The following is an 18,921-nucleotide window of genomic DNA, read 5'->3' as shown; positions in this document are numbered from 1 at the left end:
ACCCCAAACATTACAACACACTGATTTTTTTTAAAAAAACAACAACAGCTTGACTTTATATATCTAGGTAACCAGGATCTGGATGTGTGGTTTTAAAGATGAAAGGGGGGAAAAAACCCCTCTTTGCCATTAAGTTGTGTTTCTGGTTTGGTATGCCTGTGAAGCAATGGGTCCAGCAATCCTGAAATATTTTAAAACAGGTAAAACTCATGGGAAACTTGTTCAGGTGGTCCTCGAGTTACAATTGTTCATTCAGTGGCCAAAGTTACAATGGCACTGGAAAAAATGACTTATGTACATGTTCACACTTCTGACCGTTGAAGGCATTCCCATGACAACTGATTCATATTTATGACGGTTGCAGTACCCTGGAGGGTGTCACGTGATCTCTTTTTGTGACTTTCTGACAAGCAAAGTCAATAGGGGAAGCCAGATTCACTTAGGAATCATGTTGCTAACTTAACAACAGAAGTGATTCACTTAACAACTGTGGCAAGAAAGGTCGTAAAATGGGGCACTTAACAAATGTCTCACTTAGCAACAGAAATGTTGGGCTCAATGATGACCGTAAGTCGAAGACTATTTGTATTCAACTAGGAATCCTGTAGCTTTTCTTTCTGCACAGAGCCCTGGAAAACTTGAAATGGGATTCAGGAAACTGAATGTTTCTCTCCTGATTTTCAGGAAAGGAAGTCCCATTAGGTCCATCATAGCTTATAAAAAATTTATGAGAACTGCAAATAACAATTTCCAGGAAAGCTACAGAGAAGAAAAGGAAACAAGCAGCCAGTCATCAAGAGGAACAGCCCCTCCCCCCCAAAAAAAGGCATTTTAATTTACCGTCCCAAAAGGCAGAATTAGCAAGTCCACCTGGACAACCTGCCTCCAGCTATTGCAATATTAAAATAATTATTAACTGGTGAAGCAACACAACTCAGAACTTTTGCGCTCCCTCTCTCTGTCTCTTTTTTAAAAAAAAACCAACAACAACCTTTTTAATTCCATTGGTGTTCTCTCCCATTTTTCCAAAAAAGAGACAGGTCCCTGCCTGGAGGAATTTATAAACTGTGACAAGCATTCACTCCTTACGAACTCAGGCCTTCTGGAAACAACTGGATTTGACACTTTTCAGGTTTATTTTTTTTTTCCTTTGACACTTATTTCCTAAAGGCTTATGCTGTTTTTGTGTTTTTTTAAAAAAAAGGATTTAAACCTCTTCTGTCCTTAGGCTATAACTTCTAAAAACGTGTATTCTTGAATGTAAATTGAATTTAACCACAAATGCAAACAAGGAGATAGCCAGACATCTGTGTTTTTTTTCAAAGAACCTGAAAAGAATATTTCTTTCTTGTAGGCGTAAGGGAGAGGAAGAAGAGAGAAAGGTGAGGAACTTTTAGTTCTATTAGAACATTTTTTCCTGGATTCCTGTAATGGTCAAAACTGAAATCATCCATATCCATATATTCTGCAAAGGTTTAAGAAACCCAGAGTTGATTGTGCCTCTCACTTGTTTCATTCCTAGTTTACTGAGGACATTATATAAAACATAAAAAAATTTATACGGTTGTCAATCCCTCTTAAAGTTCATAAGGTGCCTAATATTACACACATTCAGTGCCTGTTGACGACCTCTGACCTCGTACAGTCATCTGTAAAATTAATGCAGGAATGGCTTCCATTTATGCTTAGGTCTTTCTATCTGTCTCCTTTACATTCTATATAGTTTTACACAGGGCTTTTTTTCCTCATAGAACGCTCAGAACGGAGTTCCGGCACCTTTTTTGGATGGAACCTTATAGGATAGGCAAGGTGGGTTGTATGACATGTGTGAGTGAGTTCCGGCACCTTTTTCTTACACAAAAAAGCACTGGTTTTACATAGAACAAAATCCACACAACTCTTTCTGTCTACCTATTTATTTCCTAGCTGAGTACTCTCAAGAACTCTTTCTGAAAGTCATGCTTTTCTGATTCTCATTTTCCATCACACACACACACACACTCATACACACACAAACACACACACACACACCCTTGTGAAGTGCCACGTTTCATTGCCAGTCTGATAGAACACCGCCTGTGCAATCTTGCTGAACTTTCTATTCAGCCTACCTGTTGGGAAAAAAGAAAGGAAACAGACTTCTCAAACCTGTCTATCTTTCCCTGTAAGCACTTGCCTGGCATCTTGTGAAATCTCTGTAATTTTCCTTTTGATTACAATGCAGCCAGACTTCCAATGCTTTCTCAATTAATGTTGTCAAAAGCATCACAAATGCCTGGGAAAGTGTCAAGAAGCCACTACCACTTCAGATCTTGGGGCACAATGGAAAGAATCTGGGGGAGGTTTTCCTTATTACTGATATTCTAGACACCATGTGTTTAATTAAGTCATTTCTCCATGACAGAAATCTGTATCAACAATAGTGCAATTAATACTCTCACAGATCCTCTTACTTCTGACAGCTTCTAACTCGTTTAAGCTACCCTTGTGCCCTACAGCTTAACATCACTAAAAGGGATCACAATGACTCTTTTTTTGAGTCCAGCTAGGAGGTTAAAATCACAAGAGCATATAATTTCATTCAGCACTCTATGTGCAGCTGTTCATTTGCAAAGACAGATACCACTGCCACCAGTGTGGCTATTTAAAAAAAAAAAGGAGTTCTGAAATACATCTGCTTTGTCTGAAAAAAATGATCTGCACAATTTTAGTACTCCTGCTACCTGTGCTGTAGAATTATTTAAAGTTTAAAAACTAAATTTAAAGCCTAGACTGATTTAAAAAAGCCCTGTGGAAAAGTCACATCCCGACTTTTGTTTACCATGCACAATCTGAATGGAGGATATCTATGCTTCCTTCCCTAAAGGTGGCACCACAAGCATCCAAACAGACTTGACAGAATTGAAATTAAGAAAGGTTTGCAGAAGAATACATATTTGGCAGAAAATAGCAATTAGTGTTATCTACATTTTAAGGGTATCAATCAATCTGAGTATAACCAAATAGCCATAATAGTTAAAAGGGTTGGGGTTTTTTTGCATTTCGGATAACATCAAAATTTTGCAACTGTTTCTATGATGCTCAGCTGCTTTAAACTTATGTAGTATGTTGGAATTAAAAGTCAACCCATTTTGATTACAGGATTCCCATCTGCATTCTGAGATGCAGTAATTTCACCAGTATAGGCCTGTTATTTAAGGAGAGAGGGAGGGAGAGAGAGAATTGTCTCTTACCGCTGATATGGTCTAATCATTTTGGTATTTGTCTGTTTATACACCCTAGTTTCATGCCTCTGAAAGTGCCAGAATTCACTTAAATGCATAAATATCAACAAGAGATCGATCCAGAGAGTAATTAGGGAAAAAAAGTTCTCAGAGTCAAAGGGAATAAACCTAAACCATATTTTGGACAGAAATAAGCCCTATAATACTGTGGGACTTTATTCATGGAAAATATGAGAAGATACTACTAATCCTGTTTTTAATCTTGGATTTTGAAATTCTGGGAAGTGTATCAAATTATCAGCCTGTAAAGTCAGAAAATGGTTTTCCTGTTATATAATAGAAACACACACACACACACACACACACACACACATGTTTTTGTAGATTTTCATGGGTATAGGTATATAGGTCTTGGCGTATTCGGGTCTTTTCCCGTGTAGGACTGAGGGTGTCTTGGCGACGTTTCGACGAGGTCCCACTTGTCATCTTCAGGCTGGTCTTTGGTTTCGTGCTTCGCTCGGACAAGCACAAAACAAAGACACCAGCCTGAAGATGACGAGTGGGACCTTGTCGAAACGTTGCCAAGACACCCTCAATCCTACACGGGAAAAGACCCGAATACGCCAAGACCTATATATATAGTGCAATCAGCCCAGGTTCGAATCTCAGAAGGGTGTGGCTGACTGATGAGAACAAATAAGTTTGAAATAGCTATATCAGTCTCCCTTTCTTTGTGAGCAATCCAAAAAATTTACACACACACACACACACACACACACACACACATAAAGGGACGCAGTGGCTCAGGACGCTGAGTTTGTCGATCAGAAGGTTGGCAGTTTGGCAGGTCGAATCCCGAGTGCCACGAAACAGTGTGAGGACCTGTTACTTGTCCCAGCTTCTGCCAACCTAGCAGTTCGAAAGCACGTAAAAATGCAAATAGAAAAATAAGGACCACTACGGTGTGAAGGTAACAGCGTTCCGTGCGCTTTTGGCATCTAGTCATGCCGGCCACATGACCACCGAGACGTCCTCGGACAAGCGCTGGCTCTTTGGCTTTGAAACAGAGATGAGCACTGGCCCTTAGAGTTGGAAACGACTAGCACACATGTGCAGGGGAACCTTTACCTAAAAATAATATATTATATAAAATAATATTTTAAAAATCAAATATAAGTGGTGTTGCAGTGGTTAAAATGCAGTATTGCAGGCTAACTCTGCCGACTGCCAGCAGTTTGATCCTGACCGGCTCAAGATCATCTCAGCCTTCCATCCTTCCTAGGTCAGTAAAATAAGGACCCAGATTGTTGGGGGCAATATGATGACTCTGTAAACTGCTTAAAGAGGGCTATGAAGCGGTATATAAGCCTAACTGATATTGCTATTGCTATAATTGTTTAATGTATTCTTCAGTTTTAAATATAAAGGAAATGAGATGTTCTCAATGTATGATTTTTCTAAAGAGATGTTCAAAGGCAACATAGACCAGTATATCAAAGCAAAATAACAGTCGAAGTAGTAAACAGAAATGGCAACTATAACAGCAGCAGCAGCAGCAGTAATATCTATTCCTGCCACACTGTGAATGAAAAGATCTGGGTTCTGATTCCTATTCTTTCATTCATTTACTTCATTGGATAGCTTTGGGTCAATCTAAGCTAATTCACAAGCTGGAGCTCTTAAGATACATAGGCCATTGTGAGCCATTAGAGAAACTGTGAAAAATATAATAAAAGAAATTAAAGCGAAATCCCTGCTTTAGTTTAAGTTTGTGCTTTATTGCTTAGGTCAAGGGCTATGCTAGTCTTCTGAATGGTGTGCAAGAGGCTGAACTTCAAAACTGTGTGAAGTTTGAGAGGCCTAGGCCTTAAAATAATTAATTTGTCTACAACTCTTGATATTCCATGAAGTTAATTTTGCACGGACCCTGAAAGAGAGTTTAAGCTACAGTTTTAACACTGCAGGAATAGAAAGCTAAGCATTTTATGGAACCACTCTATAAATAATTCTGGCAGTGCTACACAGATATTGCAATATAATATATAGAGAAGTAACATGAGGAATATGTCTTCTTAGAGGGAAACATTGACATGGATGAGGTTAAGTATGATATTTAGCTATGGGGGACTAAGAGTAAGTGAGATAAATAATTCTATTTGGTGAAAAGAGGGCAAATGCAGTATTTGAACCATTTTGAAGAAGGAAGTTATGGTATAGACAGGTACTACTAACAGACTATAAAATGAAAGACAGGGTTTGTTGAGCTTCTGAACATATCATTACTGCACGCATCACAAGTAAAGTGATAGCTGAATTCCCTATAGTGGTCTTAAATTAGATATTCTACAAGAATAGGCCTTGGCTTCTGCAGTGGATGTTCTGACTTAAGACATCATTAGATGTTTGATATTAGGACAATTTCTTTTCTAAAAGCAGAAAAGTGTAGAAACGGTTGTTTATATTTGCTTTAAACCTAAGCAGTATGCATAAACTGTAATCCTTACTTTAAAAAAAATACATGTAACTGATGTTCCTAAATGTTCATTCTTTTAAAAAATTGGATGTCAAAGAATGAAATGCTTGTTTACTTCATTGGATCAGACCCAGATTCAATCATATTTACAACAGACTCACTGAAATCCATTTGTCCTATTAACTTTAATGGATTTAATGAAAGTAACACTAAATTTGGGTCCAATCCAGTATTTTTAAAAAATAAATCTCCTGCAACTCTTAAATTCACTTGGATTGAGTAGATTAATTTATGGACTTTATGCTTTTAAAAATAACTATAAACTGCAATTTTCTGTGCTTACCGATATCAATTGGCTGCTGCATATTTATTGTGAACATACAAAAAGGTTATTCCTACATACCGGAGATAGTGAAATAAAGCATGGAATTATACAAAGCTCTCATTTGAAAAAAAAAAATGTTTGCATGAGCATTTCCTTATTATTTCATCATATTTATCATTTTTAGAAATTGTAGATTACAGTAAACCTGTAACCCTTACTTAGCAGATTTTAAGACATAAAAAACTATTGGGTCCAGGTTTGTCTAAATTTGTCACATGGATGGATGCTGTCTAATGTTCAGCTGAGTTAATTTTTGCAGCTGTTCTCACATGACTCATGGACACTGCAACCATCATAAATATGAGTCAGTTGCCAAGCATATATAGTAACTTTACATCTTAGTATATAAACACCTTAGTATACAGCCCTATCTTAGTTTATAGCACTTCTGACCCTATAGTTCTTTTACATTTACAGTGGACCTTTGGCGTCTAGTCATGCTGGCCACATGACCACGGAGACGTCCTCGGACTTTGAAATGGAGATGAGCACCGGCCCCTAGAGTCAGAAATGACTAGCACGCATCTTACCTGTATATTTTTACAGGATTTCATTTAGAAATCCTGTACATGCACATGCATGCATGTATGTATGTATATGTATCTATGTATACATATATATAGGGACGCGGTGGCTCAGTGGGTTAGGATGCTGAGCTTGTCAATCAGAAGGTCGGCAGTTTGGCGGGTCGAATCCCGAGTGCCACGTAGCAGAGTGAGCGCCTGTTACTCATCCCAGCTTCTGCCAACCTAGCAGTTTGAAAGAACGTAAAAAAAAATGCAAGTAGAAGAATAGGGACCACTACGGTGGGAAGGTAACAGTGTTCTGTGCGCCTTTGGCGTCTAGTCATGCTGGCCACATGACCACAGAGACGTCCTCGGACAAGCGCTGGCTCTTTGGCTTTGAAACGGAGATGAGCACCGGCCCCTAGAGTCGGAAATTACTAGCACGCATGTGCGGGGGAACCTTTACCTTTACCTTTTATACATATATATACCGTGTGTGTGTGTGTGTGTGTGTGTGTGTGTGTGTGAGAGAGAGAGAGTTTTATTTCATTGCCTTAAAATATCTCAGCAAAGTAGCCTTTAAACTTTTTCTTGTATGTTCAATACAATACTGATTAAACAGGTAACTTTTTAAATTCTTTTTCCCCCCAACTGATGACATTGATCTAACTACTCAGGATGAGCTCTTTTCTGTTCAGAAATGAAGATACACGCTATCCATCGTTGCATTTGCACCCATATATAGTAACTTTACATCTTAGTATATATACACCTTAGTATACAGCCCTATCTTACTTCATAGCACTTCTGACCCTATAGTTCTTTTACATTTACAGTGGACCAAGCAACCAGTTCTGTATAACAGAAGTGATAAAAGTTCATCAACAGTTGAAGAGGAACATCTAATAAAAATATATAAAGTAAAACAAAAACAAAAAGCAACAAAGTCCACAAATGTTTCTGTGCATAATATATATTTTAAACTGAGTTGATTTCAGCAAGCTGTAACAAAATATTTTTATTGTGTTCCTTTGCCAATTATTTATCTAAACAACATTGTCAGTGTTTAATATCTGTATGTGAATCACAGTATATTGAAAACACTTCTCTACTGATGAAGCTTCCTAAATGTCTTCTCTCTGGCAGTTTATATAATGATACTATCTTTTAGGTTCCTATACATATTTAGTTCTGCATTTGCCACATAACTGGAAATATGAGAATGCAGTAACGTGCAACAATAATATTAAATCACATTCCTTGGAGCTCAAAATGGAAACTGAAATGAAAACCTTTACAACGTCCATGCAAAACCAAAACAGTCTCTACAAGATGATTTACCATCACATACTTTTCTAGTGCTAGCACAAAATAATTAACTTGGTTTTTATATATTTCACTGCAAAGTGAAAGGAAAGGGCCAATGTGACTATATTTCTATATTACAAATAGATGGGGCATTAGAAATAGTGTGTTAAAGATTGTCCTTATTTTGGCATGTGCAGGTAAAAATCAAATCAAAAGTGTCCTTTTGTGTTTGTTTCGTTTTGGCAAAGCAGAAGCATCCATTGCTAATTTCCAAATAGACTAGAGTTTATTTATTTATAAGCAGTTTATTTATTTATTTAAATAGTTAAAAAGGGAATTCCTACCTTGGGCAGGATCAGGAGGACCAAATTCAAGAGAATATCGTAGGATGAAATTGTTGTTCCACACATACAGTTGATTGTCTCTTGGATTGTAATCCACAGCAGCAATGTAATGATACATGTTGGGAAAAGGAATGTCTACATTTTCTCCACGGCTTAACCTGGTGTTGTAAATATAGTCAATTGCATTTTTACCAGTTTCACTTTCATTGTCTTGGTAAACTGATCGTACAACGTAAAGCACCCCGCATATCATAAAAGCATTAGAGGCTGCCCGTTTGTCATAGATTGTTTCCCACGTTGCTTCAAAACGCAGAGTATATGGATTGAGTTGGCTAATGACTATCATTCCATTGTTTTGCTCTGTAGCGTAAATTACCCACAAGCCATTTTCATCCACTGCCAGATCAATATCAGTCTTTCCCCCCCATCTGTAAGGGGATGTGTCGTGGTAGTTGGCGGAATTTATAATAGCTTCTCCACTCTTAATTCTAGTCCTTAAGTCAAATTTCACAATGTTTCTGGTTCTTTCCTTATTAAAAAAGACCGCACCATCATACACCACAAATCCGGTACCATCCACTCGATTGGGAAGCTTGTATGTTGTCTGTTGGCGTCCATTTTGGAAGTCTTCTAAAGATGCGTATTCTATCAAAGTATCAGTGCGGTATGGAGTCCATGGCATGAAGTATATTTTATCTGCAGCCTGAAGAGGGTCTTTGCACCAGGCACCTGCCTTTTGTTCAGCTTCATATAAATTTGGGGAATCCACCACAGCTTTCAACGTCCCAGGGCAAACAAAAACTGGTAGTCACAGAAAGAAGCAAGACAAGAGCGATTAAAAAAGGGAAAAAAATCACAATATCCATAAAGTCTAGGCAAGCACTCTACGTAGGTATAACTTTAAAGAAACAAAAAAATTCTTTAACTACAATGCCTTATAGTTCGTATGTGATTAATACATGTTTTACCCTTTGTCATTATGGTTCTTAAAAGTTACAGTAGTAACCAGTATATGCAGTCTTTTTCTCTGACAACAAACCGAGGTTCTATGGCATGTTACTAAATCTGGAAAAAAAAAAATAGAACTACCGTTGCATAAGAGCATTTATTCTCCCGACCTTTTAATTGATGTGCAGTGATTCAACTGATGGGTAGATGTTTTTAATTCTTAACATTTTCAAGAAACATTCAGAAACTCTCAGACTGAAAATAAAGCTGCTTCGACATACAAGGGGGAAAAATTAAAATTAAAACATCAGATCCGTAGACCTTCATCAAGAGCAACAGAAATAAAGAGCAACCAAAGCAATGGATGGAACAGACCAGGAACCCTGTAATTGTGGCATGCTATGGAGAGGGTTCTGGAAAGCCAAGCAAGATGACATTTTTATTAACAAATAGTTGTCATGGGTAAGAGAAAGACAGGGAAAGAGAAAGAGAGGGAGGAAAAAAGCAACGGGAGTCTTCATCCCAGAGCAGGTGCCATCAGATACTAAATCCCATCACCTGCTTTTTAAATAGCCGAGTCAGTTTAGCAGCCAAGTCAGTTTATTGCAAAATTGCAAAATCAACTTCTTTAAGGAAGGGTATTTATAAGATCCTGCTGATTATTATAATTTCAGAATGTTGTGGGGAAGGGGAACGGGTGGAGGTTAACATCCATAAGGCACATAACAAGGAGCTGAGGGGTTTGGACTATATATGTTATTTACCTTTTTGCTCCACTTCTATTTCAAGCATCGGAAGAAAAATGAAAAAAAAAAGTGCAAGGAAAAAAAGAAGAAGATTAACACAAATTGATTATTAGGCGAAGATTAAATTAGTTAACAGACGTTAAACACAGGGAGAATAAGAACTGCACAACATTGGATAGAGAGAAACAGACAACAGGAAAACCTAGCTGGAGAAAGATTCTACAGTTACATAAGTGAACATTGATCAATCATTTTAGTAGGTTAAAGAGGCAGAACAGAAAATGCTGGGATGTAGTTTCACTTAGTCAACCTGAATAAATAATGAAAGACTTGACTAATGCATGATATACATAGCCTTCTGTTACCCAAGCAGCCTTAACAAGTGCACGTAAAAAGGCCTTCTATTAATATGCTATCATATGCATGTGTTTTATATATTGTATTTTAGTATAAAGAAACAGCTTTGGTTAAAGGAAAGGCTAAATGGATTTGCATAGGACCCCAATCTTATTCTTCTGCAGGACAGAAGTATTTCTGTTACTGAATTTGCAGGAGGTACTAGTAAAATTGGATTAGCCTTTATGTTTAAAGTATTTAATTCAGACTAGCCTCTTGCAAAGTTTCTCTGAGACTGCAAAATCCAAATCTTGAACCAAAAACAAACCCAATATATTTGGGCACTGTAAGAGTTCTCAACTGGTTTGTTTTTTTTATGTAAATCACCGCTTCATGCTGAGTTTGGTTTCCCATTTTTCCAAATACAGATGTTTCTTTATTTTTATTTTTTTAAAGATACAATTTGTTGTGGTCTTTAGCTTTCCTGGAGTTTTCAGTTAAGGGCGAAGTGGACAAAAATGCAAATAAAATTGGGCATGCAAATAAGTAATTATAACATAGAAGAATATATCTTAAGGATACATACAGTGGATTGAGCTATGGAGTAGAGTTACTGAATAAACCACATTTGGCTGAGATTATTCAGCACGCTAAACCAAAAGCAAACAAACCACAGAACATAATATATGTATCCACTCAATATATCATTAATCTCAAAAGACTATGCTTTACTGCATCAATGGATTGATAGGAGTTTGGAGTTTTCCCTTAAATCAAAGATTTCCCAATTTTAGAATTTTTAGAAAAGAAAAAAGAAAAACCTGCAAAATTGAATTTGACCACTTATTTTGGCTATGGATTTTTCTACAGATCATTCCAGCCTGTAGGATTGGAACCTACTGATCATATCTGAAAGCCTAGCATTGTGCAAAACACGTTTTCATTTTAAAAGTATTGAAAATGAAGTTAAACTATGCAAAGGTAGAGAGACAGTCCTTAATGCTCCTACATTCAGAGCCATGGACTTTCTTTGCTTTAAAATACCGCTGTTTTCTAGATCACAAAAGTATGTTCAGTTTTAGAGAAGTCTTTAAGCAGGCTGACCTTTCCCACTCTACCATGTAGGAGATAAGATTACCAATTTTACTATTTGAACTCTCTTCTCTCTCTCTCTCTTTTTTGGCTTTATATAAAAAAAATCTTCAGAGTAATACCCAATGTCTTTTCTCATTCAGAAAATCCTGGTGGCAAAGATAAAACATATACAATTTTTGCTCTTGGCAAACTCCAAAAGTAAGAATGGAACATCTTGGGAAGGTTAGATTATACTTTTTTCCATGGAACATAAGTTCTCCTTTCATCATGACAAGAGAGGGAAGCTGATACCTTCTTCATGTTAGCTGTATTGCTGGTTAAAAACTCCAGGGTTAAAGAAGGAGAAGTTCAACAGGACAAAGGAGTAAAAAAAAGGTCATTTGTTTTGAAGAATGGATGTATTTATTACCAGCTGGATGGATGATCACCAACAAATATGATACAATGGAACTCTCTCTACCTCCATCCATACACACACACAAACACACAATCACCAACCCAATAATATATATATTTGCGGGTGACTTTTAAGCACTAAGAGTAGAATACCTTGCTACCTTAACTTCATTAGTTAAATTATGCAACTTACCCTGATTTCATTTCCCACTCCTTAGAAATGGGAATGTTGGGATTTCAACTTTAGAAATAATAAATCTTTTTCACTAATATCAAAATGGAGGCATCTGCTCCATCAATATCTTATCCCACTACGTACTAAAAAATCAAGGTGGTTTACATTCAGAAGTAAAATGAATATTAGAAACATTTTAAAGGCCAATGTCAGAAATATTCTGGGTTGAAACGTTCCTCGCACACATAAAACGTTTTCTATAATTGAAATCGAAAGAAGACAACAGAGGAAAGAAAGAATGAAGAAAGTAAGGTTTGTTTTGTTGTGAAGAAAAAGTCATCAATAATTCCAAGAAGGGGGAAAATGGAAAAGGTAAGGTCCACATTAAGATTTGAACGATTTTGTGTTATAACTGCAATTTTCTCTTATTGAGAGAATATGGAATTGTTCCTGGAGCTAAAAGTATATGCTTAAATATTGTTCAGGCATTATTCCATATGACTGTTATGCAATTATTTGTTTCTCTGACCCTTTCCTTGTAAGGAAAGTTACACATTTGCATGCTCTCATCTTGGTACTTTATGCTGTTGAATAGGACTCTGGAGAGACAGAATGACTTTCAGGCCTGAATTAAATCCTCTGTCTAAAATGAATAAGTATAATGGTCTAGAACAAAGAAGTAAACAAGAAACAAAAATCAGATTTATATTTTCATTTAGGCAAATTTTGCATCAGATTAACCCAAAACAGGACAAAGAGTTATCATCAGAATATCTACCAAATTACTGTTTATTGTCCTGTTTTTTAATAAGTGGGATAATAAAACAAACCGTTTGTCTAATATAATTAAACCAAGGCAGGGATATATCAAGGATGTTCAGATAAACAGTCAATACAACTGTGTTTTGAAAAAGAGAATTCCATAAATCTTCTTGCCCTATAGGACTTTTTAATTTGTTTAAATAAATAATGCTGATTTGTGTCCACATATACTTACTTGAATGAATAACTCTTTTCCTATTGAAACTAACAAGAAAGTCTACATATTTATCAGAATACATGCAAGACTTCAAGTAAAATGTATAAGCAACTTGCTGCAAAATAAATACTAGCTATAAAATTGCTTTATTTACTTTTGCTTTGGTTGAAAATCATTCACCTTGAAAAATGTTGGTCATGGCATTCTTAATGCAGCATGCCTCAATGCCAAGGAAATTTATTACATATTTCATACCAAATTTATTTTAAACACATTGGCATTGTCCAAAAAACATCTCCATGACAGTAATTATTTGGAACCATCACATTTCTCTTTAATAATGATAGAGTCTACCATATGAATCTTATGCACTCTATTCAATCGTTAACTGTAAAATATACCGTTAAATTACTATTAATTTTAATGATACTCAACTATAGCTTTACCTGGCATGGGTCCTTTTTTACTAGATCTGAACAATCTAAATCATTTTAATATCCCAGGAAATAGAATATAACTAAGTAAACGGAACAAAAAAATTAAAAAGAGGTTTATAATTCATCACTTCCTGATGTTTGTTGATGTGAGCATATTCTACATTAAAAGAAACAACAGTGTACTGCTCAGAATACTAGAACAATGGCATAAACAAATAAATATTAGTGTCATGTACACAGCTGTCACACTGAGTAGAGCTGTACATTTTGGGGGACAGCCTGGTAAATAAATAAATAAAACTGTAAGGTCCAATAGTACAGCTAGAAAATAAAATACCTCTGAGTATCTTCCATAGAATTCCCGGATCCAAGCAAGGCTTAAAATAAAACATCATGCATAGATGTATGAAGTGGTGTCTGTGCTTTTTAATCCTAAAAGGACTGACTTAGGTTATTTGGAGTATCAACATATACTGCACAATTCAGAGAAATGTCAAGTGGGCTGTCTCCATTGCTCTGAAATTTAATCAGTAACACTCTTATTCAAGGATAAAGCAAAGCATTTTTGGTTTATTTTAAAATTCTGATTTTAATAGTATTTCTCTTGGAAATGTGGAATTTTGGGGGGCACAGAAGATGAATTGCTGGTAGGAGAAAATGTTTTTAAAAAAAACTAAAGATATTTTTCCCATTAAAGCTCTCCTCTCTCTCTCTCTCTCTCTCTCTCTCTCTCTCTCTCTCTCTCTCTCTCTCTCTCTCTCTTTGTATGTATGTATGTATGTATGTATGTATGTATGTATGTATGTATGTATGTATATATGGCTAACATTGGGAAGCAGTGCACATACTATATATCTAATATAATCCTGATCACACGAGAATAGCAACCAACTACAAAAATAGTTTTTATCCTATTTGTAATATATGGTCTCCAAATAATTTACCTGTTAATTTAGTGAATATATTAATGAACACATGGAGTTCAACTGAGATAATATATTGATATCTGAACAATAACAGAAGTATATGAACACTGGAATGCATAATTCTTATACTAAACATCTGCCTTACCACGGGGCCTTCTATTTTGAATAGTGATTTTGGAAATAAGGGTCACAACTGAGTGCTGTTTCTATGTGCTGTCCTGCTGATCTATGAAAGAAATTCCAAAGTGAGCAGAGGAACTAGGAAAATATACAGTTATAGTAAGATATAGAAAGTAGATCCTCTTAAGGAAGGTGTATCCCATTATTGTATTTAAGAATAAATTTCATTGCATTCAAATGCTATGCTGGCTTATTTGTACAAATTTACACATTTGATGATTTTTTAAAGAAAATTTTCTATGCCAGGATTTTTCAAAATCTATTCCATGGCACCCTACGGTCTTCTGAGAACTTTACAGGTTCCGTCAGGGACGGGGTGGGTGGGTGGGGTAGAGGGGGAGTTCACTGGAATTCAGCACATTTTCTACCTAGACTTTATTTTTATCTGCTGTATTCCTTGCATGTCACAAAACTGATGACAACTGGAAATCTGAGACAGCAGGGCCAATGGCTGCCATATATGATGATGATTCTCCTCTTTCTTGTACATGCAATAATATGTGCCTAGAAAAAAGGCTCCAAAATGAAGAGAATTAATGAAATTAAAAGTGCTATGACTTCCTAACGTTCTGCCTTTTTTTTTTACTCCAATGATGCCTTCAACTGAATGCAGTCCACAACCATATATTTGGTTATTAATTGTTCTCATGTATTCCAGTGTTATCCCTGATATTTTCATAACTTCATTCTTAAACAGCTTTGGATTTTTCATCGTTTGGCCTTTTCTGCAATAATTTTCTAAGAAGAAAAACTGTAAGGATGTAGGAGTCCCAAATTTATTCATCTCTTTCGGATCTCTTAGCTTTGACAAGAAATTGAAATGTCCAAAGTGATAAGAGTACAACCTTAGCATGAAACAGTCATCCATCAATGGCCAAGTGGGGACAACAATAACAAAAGTCAGGCTGCAGCAAGAAACTGCAATCATCCCTCCATATTTTTAATAAAGAATTAATTGATAGTGCTTTCTGTTGTAGCTGCATTGGTAGTAAATTAGCTCAGAAGGCAATATGCACTATCTGATAAGGATGGTTTCCTCTCTCCATGGCCTTGAACCTGAAACATACGCTGGATTATAAGTGCATTAACTATGAAACACCATGCAGTACACAAAGTTACGTGCAATATGCAGTTTTGTAACAATCGTAACATGAGTTTTGGATATCCCAGATACTGGTGGTTGCTGTGAATGAATGATCAATGCAAAGCCTTCAACACCTTCAAAATGTACACAAAAAAGGCTTACAATCCCATTGCAAACAGAATGTGAAAAGCAGAAAAAGGAAGAATTTGGGCATTACAGAAAGAAGAAAGCTAAAATTTTAAAGTAGGTTGCTAGGAAAAAGAGCAGAGATTCGAAAAAGCAAATGAAGCTCCTAGGGAGATTTTGAATATGTAACAGAAATATGGATAATTTCAGAGAACAGATGTGTACCTTATTTTTGGCATTACTGCACATATAGTATGTACATGTATGAATAAAATGCCTTTTGTGATCTCACAGTGATAGTACAGAAAAGGAATAGCCATACTATACTGTACCTTAAATTATATTGCTTGAATAATTTTCTCCATCAACTGTAAATAGTGGGCAAGGCAATATAACTACAATTACTATGGGTACAGAGAGGCGGTTTTGAATGAGAGATTTCCATACATTCAGTAGGAAGATCCCACTGGCTGCAGTGTAAGGGCAATGATACCAAAATTAGGTACTCAGCATAAGCAGCACTATGTATACTTTGGCTGCAGTGAAACCTTAACATTGTTACATTTTTTTAAATCTGCAAGTTGAAATAAGCTGGTGCTTGATCAGTCAAGAGAAAGGCTGCAGCTCTGCACCCGGTTATGAATCAGTTATTGGGCTATATAATTTTATTTTATTTCGGCATATGCTACAAAAAAATCTTATACTTTAAATGCAGTACAAATTAAAAGAAGCACCATCGTGTTTGCCTGAGATTTTAAAAAAATAACATGTAATAAAAAATGCAAATATTCACCCAATATCAATTCCAAATAGATTTATTCAAAATTGAATTCTAAATTTGGTCCTTCAATTAGAAAAAATTCTATCCATATTAGTCCTGCATAGAAAAACTGAGAAAAATAGAATAGAAAAAAATATAAAAATATGTAATAACCACCAGCATTTTGCAATGCCATTCAGAGTGTTCTTCAGTTGACTGCAAAAGAAATCATTTTTTTATAAACAAAAAAAAATTGACTGGCAGGAATGCATCCACATTTGTGTCCTAAAAGAGCCCAGCAAATGATCTGAAAATAATATTTATGTATATTTAAACACTTCCTCCTGCTATAGGAAATGATCCAAAGAAATATAAGAACCTTGATATTTGAATGATGTCATAGTCTCTTTCTGGTAATTTAAAATGGTAATTTCAAGGTAAGGGGATGTTATGATCAGAATTATCTTTTTCTTAATAGGCAAAAATGTATTACTCCCAACATGCTACAAGAAAAATGGTATAATGAGCCACTAATGATAAGTCACTGGAAAACAGATTAAAGTTCAGCATGTGCAGTGCATTTCAAATCTAATGATGGTACAGAAAAATAAAACCACAGCAAGCATGTTTTCTGCAATGACACAATGGTATAAATACACGGCAACAATGAAAAAAAAATATGAACTGTGTTTGGCCTTTAATTGCTTCTTAGTAAAGTTTATAGAAGAATTAAATACTAAGTATTGCCAGTACAAATGATAATACAGTGTTTTTTTTAATGATGTAAGTAGGAAAATTAGTGTAAATATCAAGTGTGGATGAAGTCTTGATTGTTACCCTGGTTCATTGTTTTTAACACAAGAATAGCACCAATCCAAAACTGTCTCAACATATGGAATATGTACCTCCCTTTCACCATAAGAAAAGCTTAAGGTTGTGAGTATTAAAATAATTAAATGGGACATGAGGAATAAATGGGTGCACAATTCATGCACCATTAAATTTTACAGTTATAGTTTGAATTTATTTTTAACAATGGAATTTTTAAAAAAAGCGAATGAAAACTTTTTGTGAATCAAGTGAACAAAATGAATCAAGCAATGTAAGATTTGTGAACAGCTGTTGGTCTGGATTGCAGAAACCTCTGTGAAAGGATTATATATAATCCCTAACTAAATGCAAGTTTCGCAACCTCAACAGGGTACATTAATAATGACATTTCCCTGCAAATTTGAATGCAGGGAAATTTCAGTGTGTAGTTATTTACAGATTCAAAATAAGAAGCGTGGTTTTTTTTTTCAAAGAACGCACCGGAACAGAGTTCCGGCACCTTTTTTTTGATGGATTTTCCAAGTTTTAAAAATAACTTTTGAAAATTTGATGTTTCGTTCATGTGGGCTTGAATCACCGTCGAGCATAGCGGCAAAATCATTAAAACAGTGCATGCGGGCTGCTTTTGTGTCCAGTCTGATGCATGTGTTCTTTGTCTTTACTGGTTGTGATGGCACTGCTCAGCTTGTGATTGGTCATGTGGTCGCGAGCTTGTCATTGGTCATGTGATCGTGCGCTGAGTGCTTACTGTGGGAGATGACCATTATGTTTTGTTACACAACTGACGTGTGACGGTATGTGTACAGTGACTGACTACGTGTGAAAGGTAAATAAATGGTGAATTGAAAATCTTTAATTTTTAGTGTAAAGTTTACTATGAATGTTTGCCCTAATATATATGTATGTATGTATGTATGTATGTATGTATGTATGTATGTATTTATATGTGTATGTGTGTGTATATATATATTTTGTTGGACCATAAAAAAGGCTGAGCGCCAAAGAATTGAGGCCTTTGAACTATGGTGCTGGAGAAGACTCCTGCAAATCCCTTGGACTGCAAGGCGATCAAACCGGTCAGTCCTAGAGGACGACAGAGAATGAGGTGGCTGGATGGAGTCACTGAAGCAGTAGGCGTGAGCTTAAATGGACTCCAGAAGATGGTAGAGGACAGGAAGGCCTGGAGGAACGTTGTCCATAGGGTCGCGATGGGTTGGACATGACTTCGCAGCTAACAACCACAAAATGAGGGATTTATAACCAGTCCTCACATCAATGGTCACATGATAAAAATTTGAGCCTTTGACAAGAATATTTATGATGGGCGGAGCGCCTGGGGGGGGTCATCTGAAAACCATTTGTAACTTTTCCAGGGGTCTTCAGACAAGCAATGTCAATGGGAGGAGGTGTTAATAGTCAGATTTACTTGCACGATTAATCAATCACCATATAATTTGCTTAAGGACATGCAGCAAAAAGGTCATAAAATCAGACTCTGTTGATGGCTGTGTGACTTAGCAATAGAAGGTCTGGTCCTAATAGTGGTCTTAAGTTGAATTTATTGACTGCCTTTTTAATGACCATTTTAAAGTTACAACACTGTAAAAGAAACAGCTGTGCAACCAATTCTTTTATGATCATTGCAGCATCCTGCAGTGACAT

General features: G+C 36.1%; 1 protein-coding gene across 11 annotated transcripts in view; it reads right to left on the bottom strand.

Annotated features, from left to right (window-relative positions):
* Positions 1–18,921, bottom strand: part of ADGRL2 (adhesion G protein-coupled receptor L2) — a 222,000-nt gene that overhangs the window by 58,947 nt on the left and 144,132 nt on the right. For 6 of the 11 annotated variants that reach the window (XM_083360567.1, XM_083360565.1, XM_083360571.1 and 3 more), the window contains exons 5-6: positions 9,953–9,967; positions 8,241–9,041 (exon numbers count right to left, since the gene is read on the bottom strand). In XM_083360567.1, the coding sequence (XP_083216693.1) occupies positions 8,241–9,041; positions 9,953–9,967 (816 nt within the window). The remainder of the gene's footprint in view (positions 1–8,240; positions 9,042–9,952; positions 9,968–18,921) is intronic. The other 5 variants (XM_083360568.1, XM_083360572.1, XM_083360570.1 and 2 more) reach the window with 1 other exon arrangement.

The sequence above is a fragment of the Vipera ursinii genome (assembly GCF_947247035.1).
Source record: "Vipera ursinii genome assembly, chromosome: 3".
Lineage (NCBI taxonomy): Eukaryota > Metazoa > Chordata > Lepidosauria > Squamata > Viperidae > Vipera > Vipera ursinii.
This window is presented reverse-complemented; position numbering and strand designations above follow the sequence as displayed.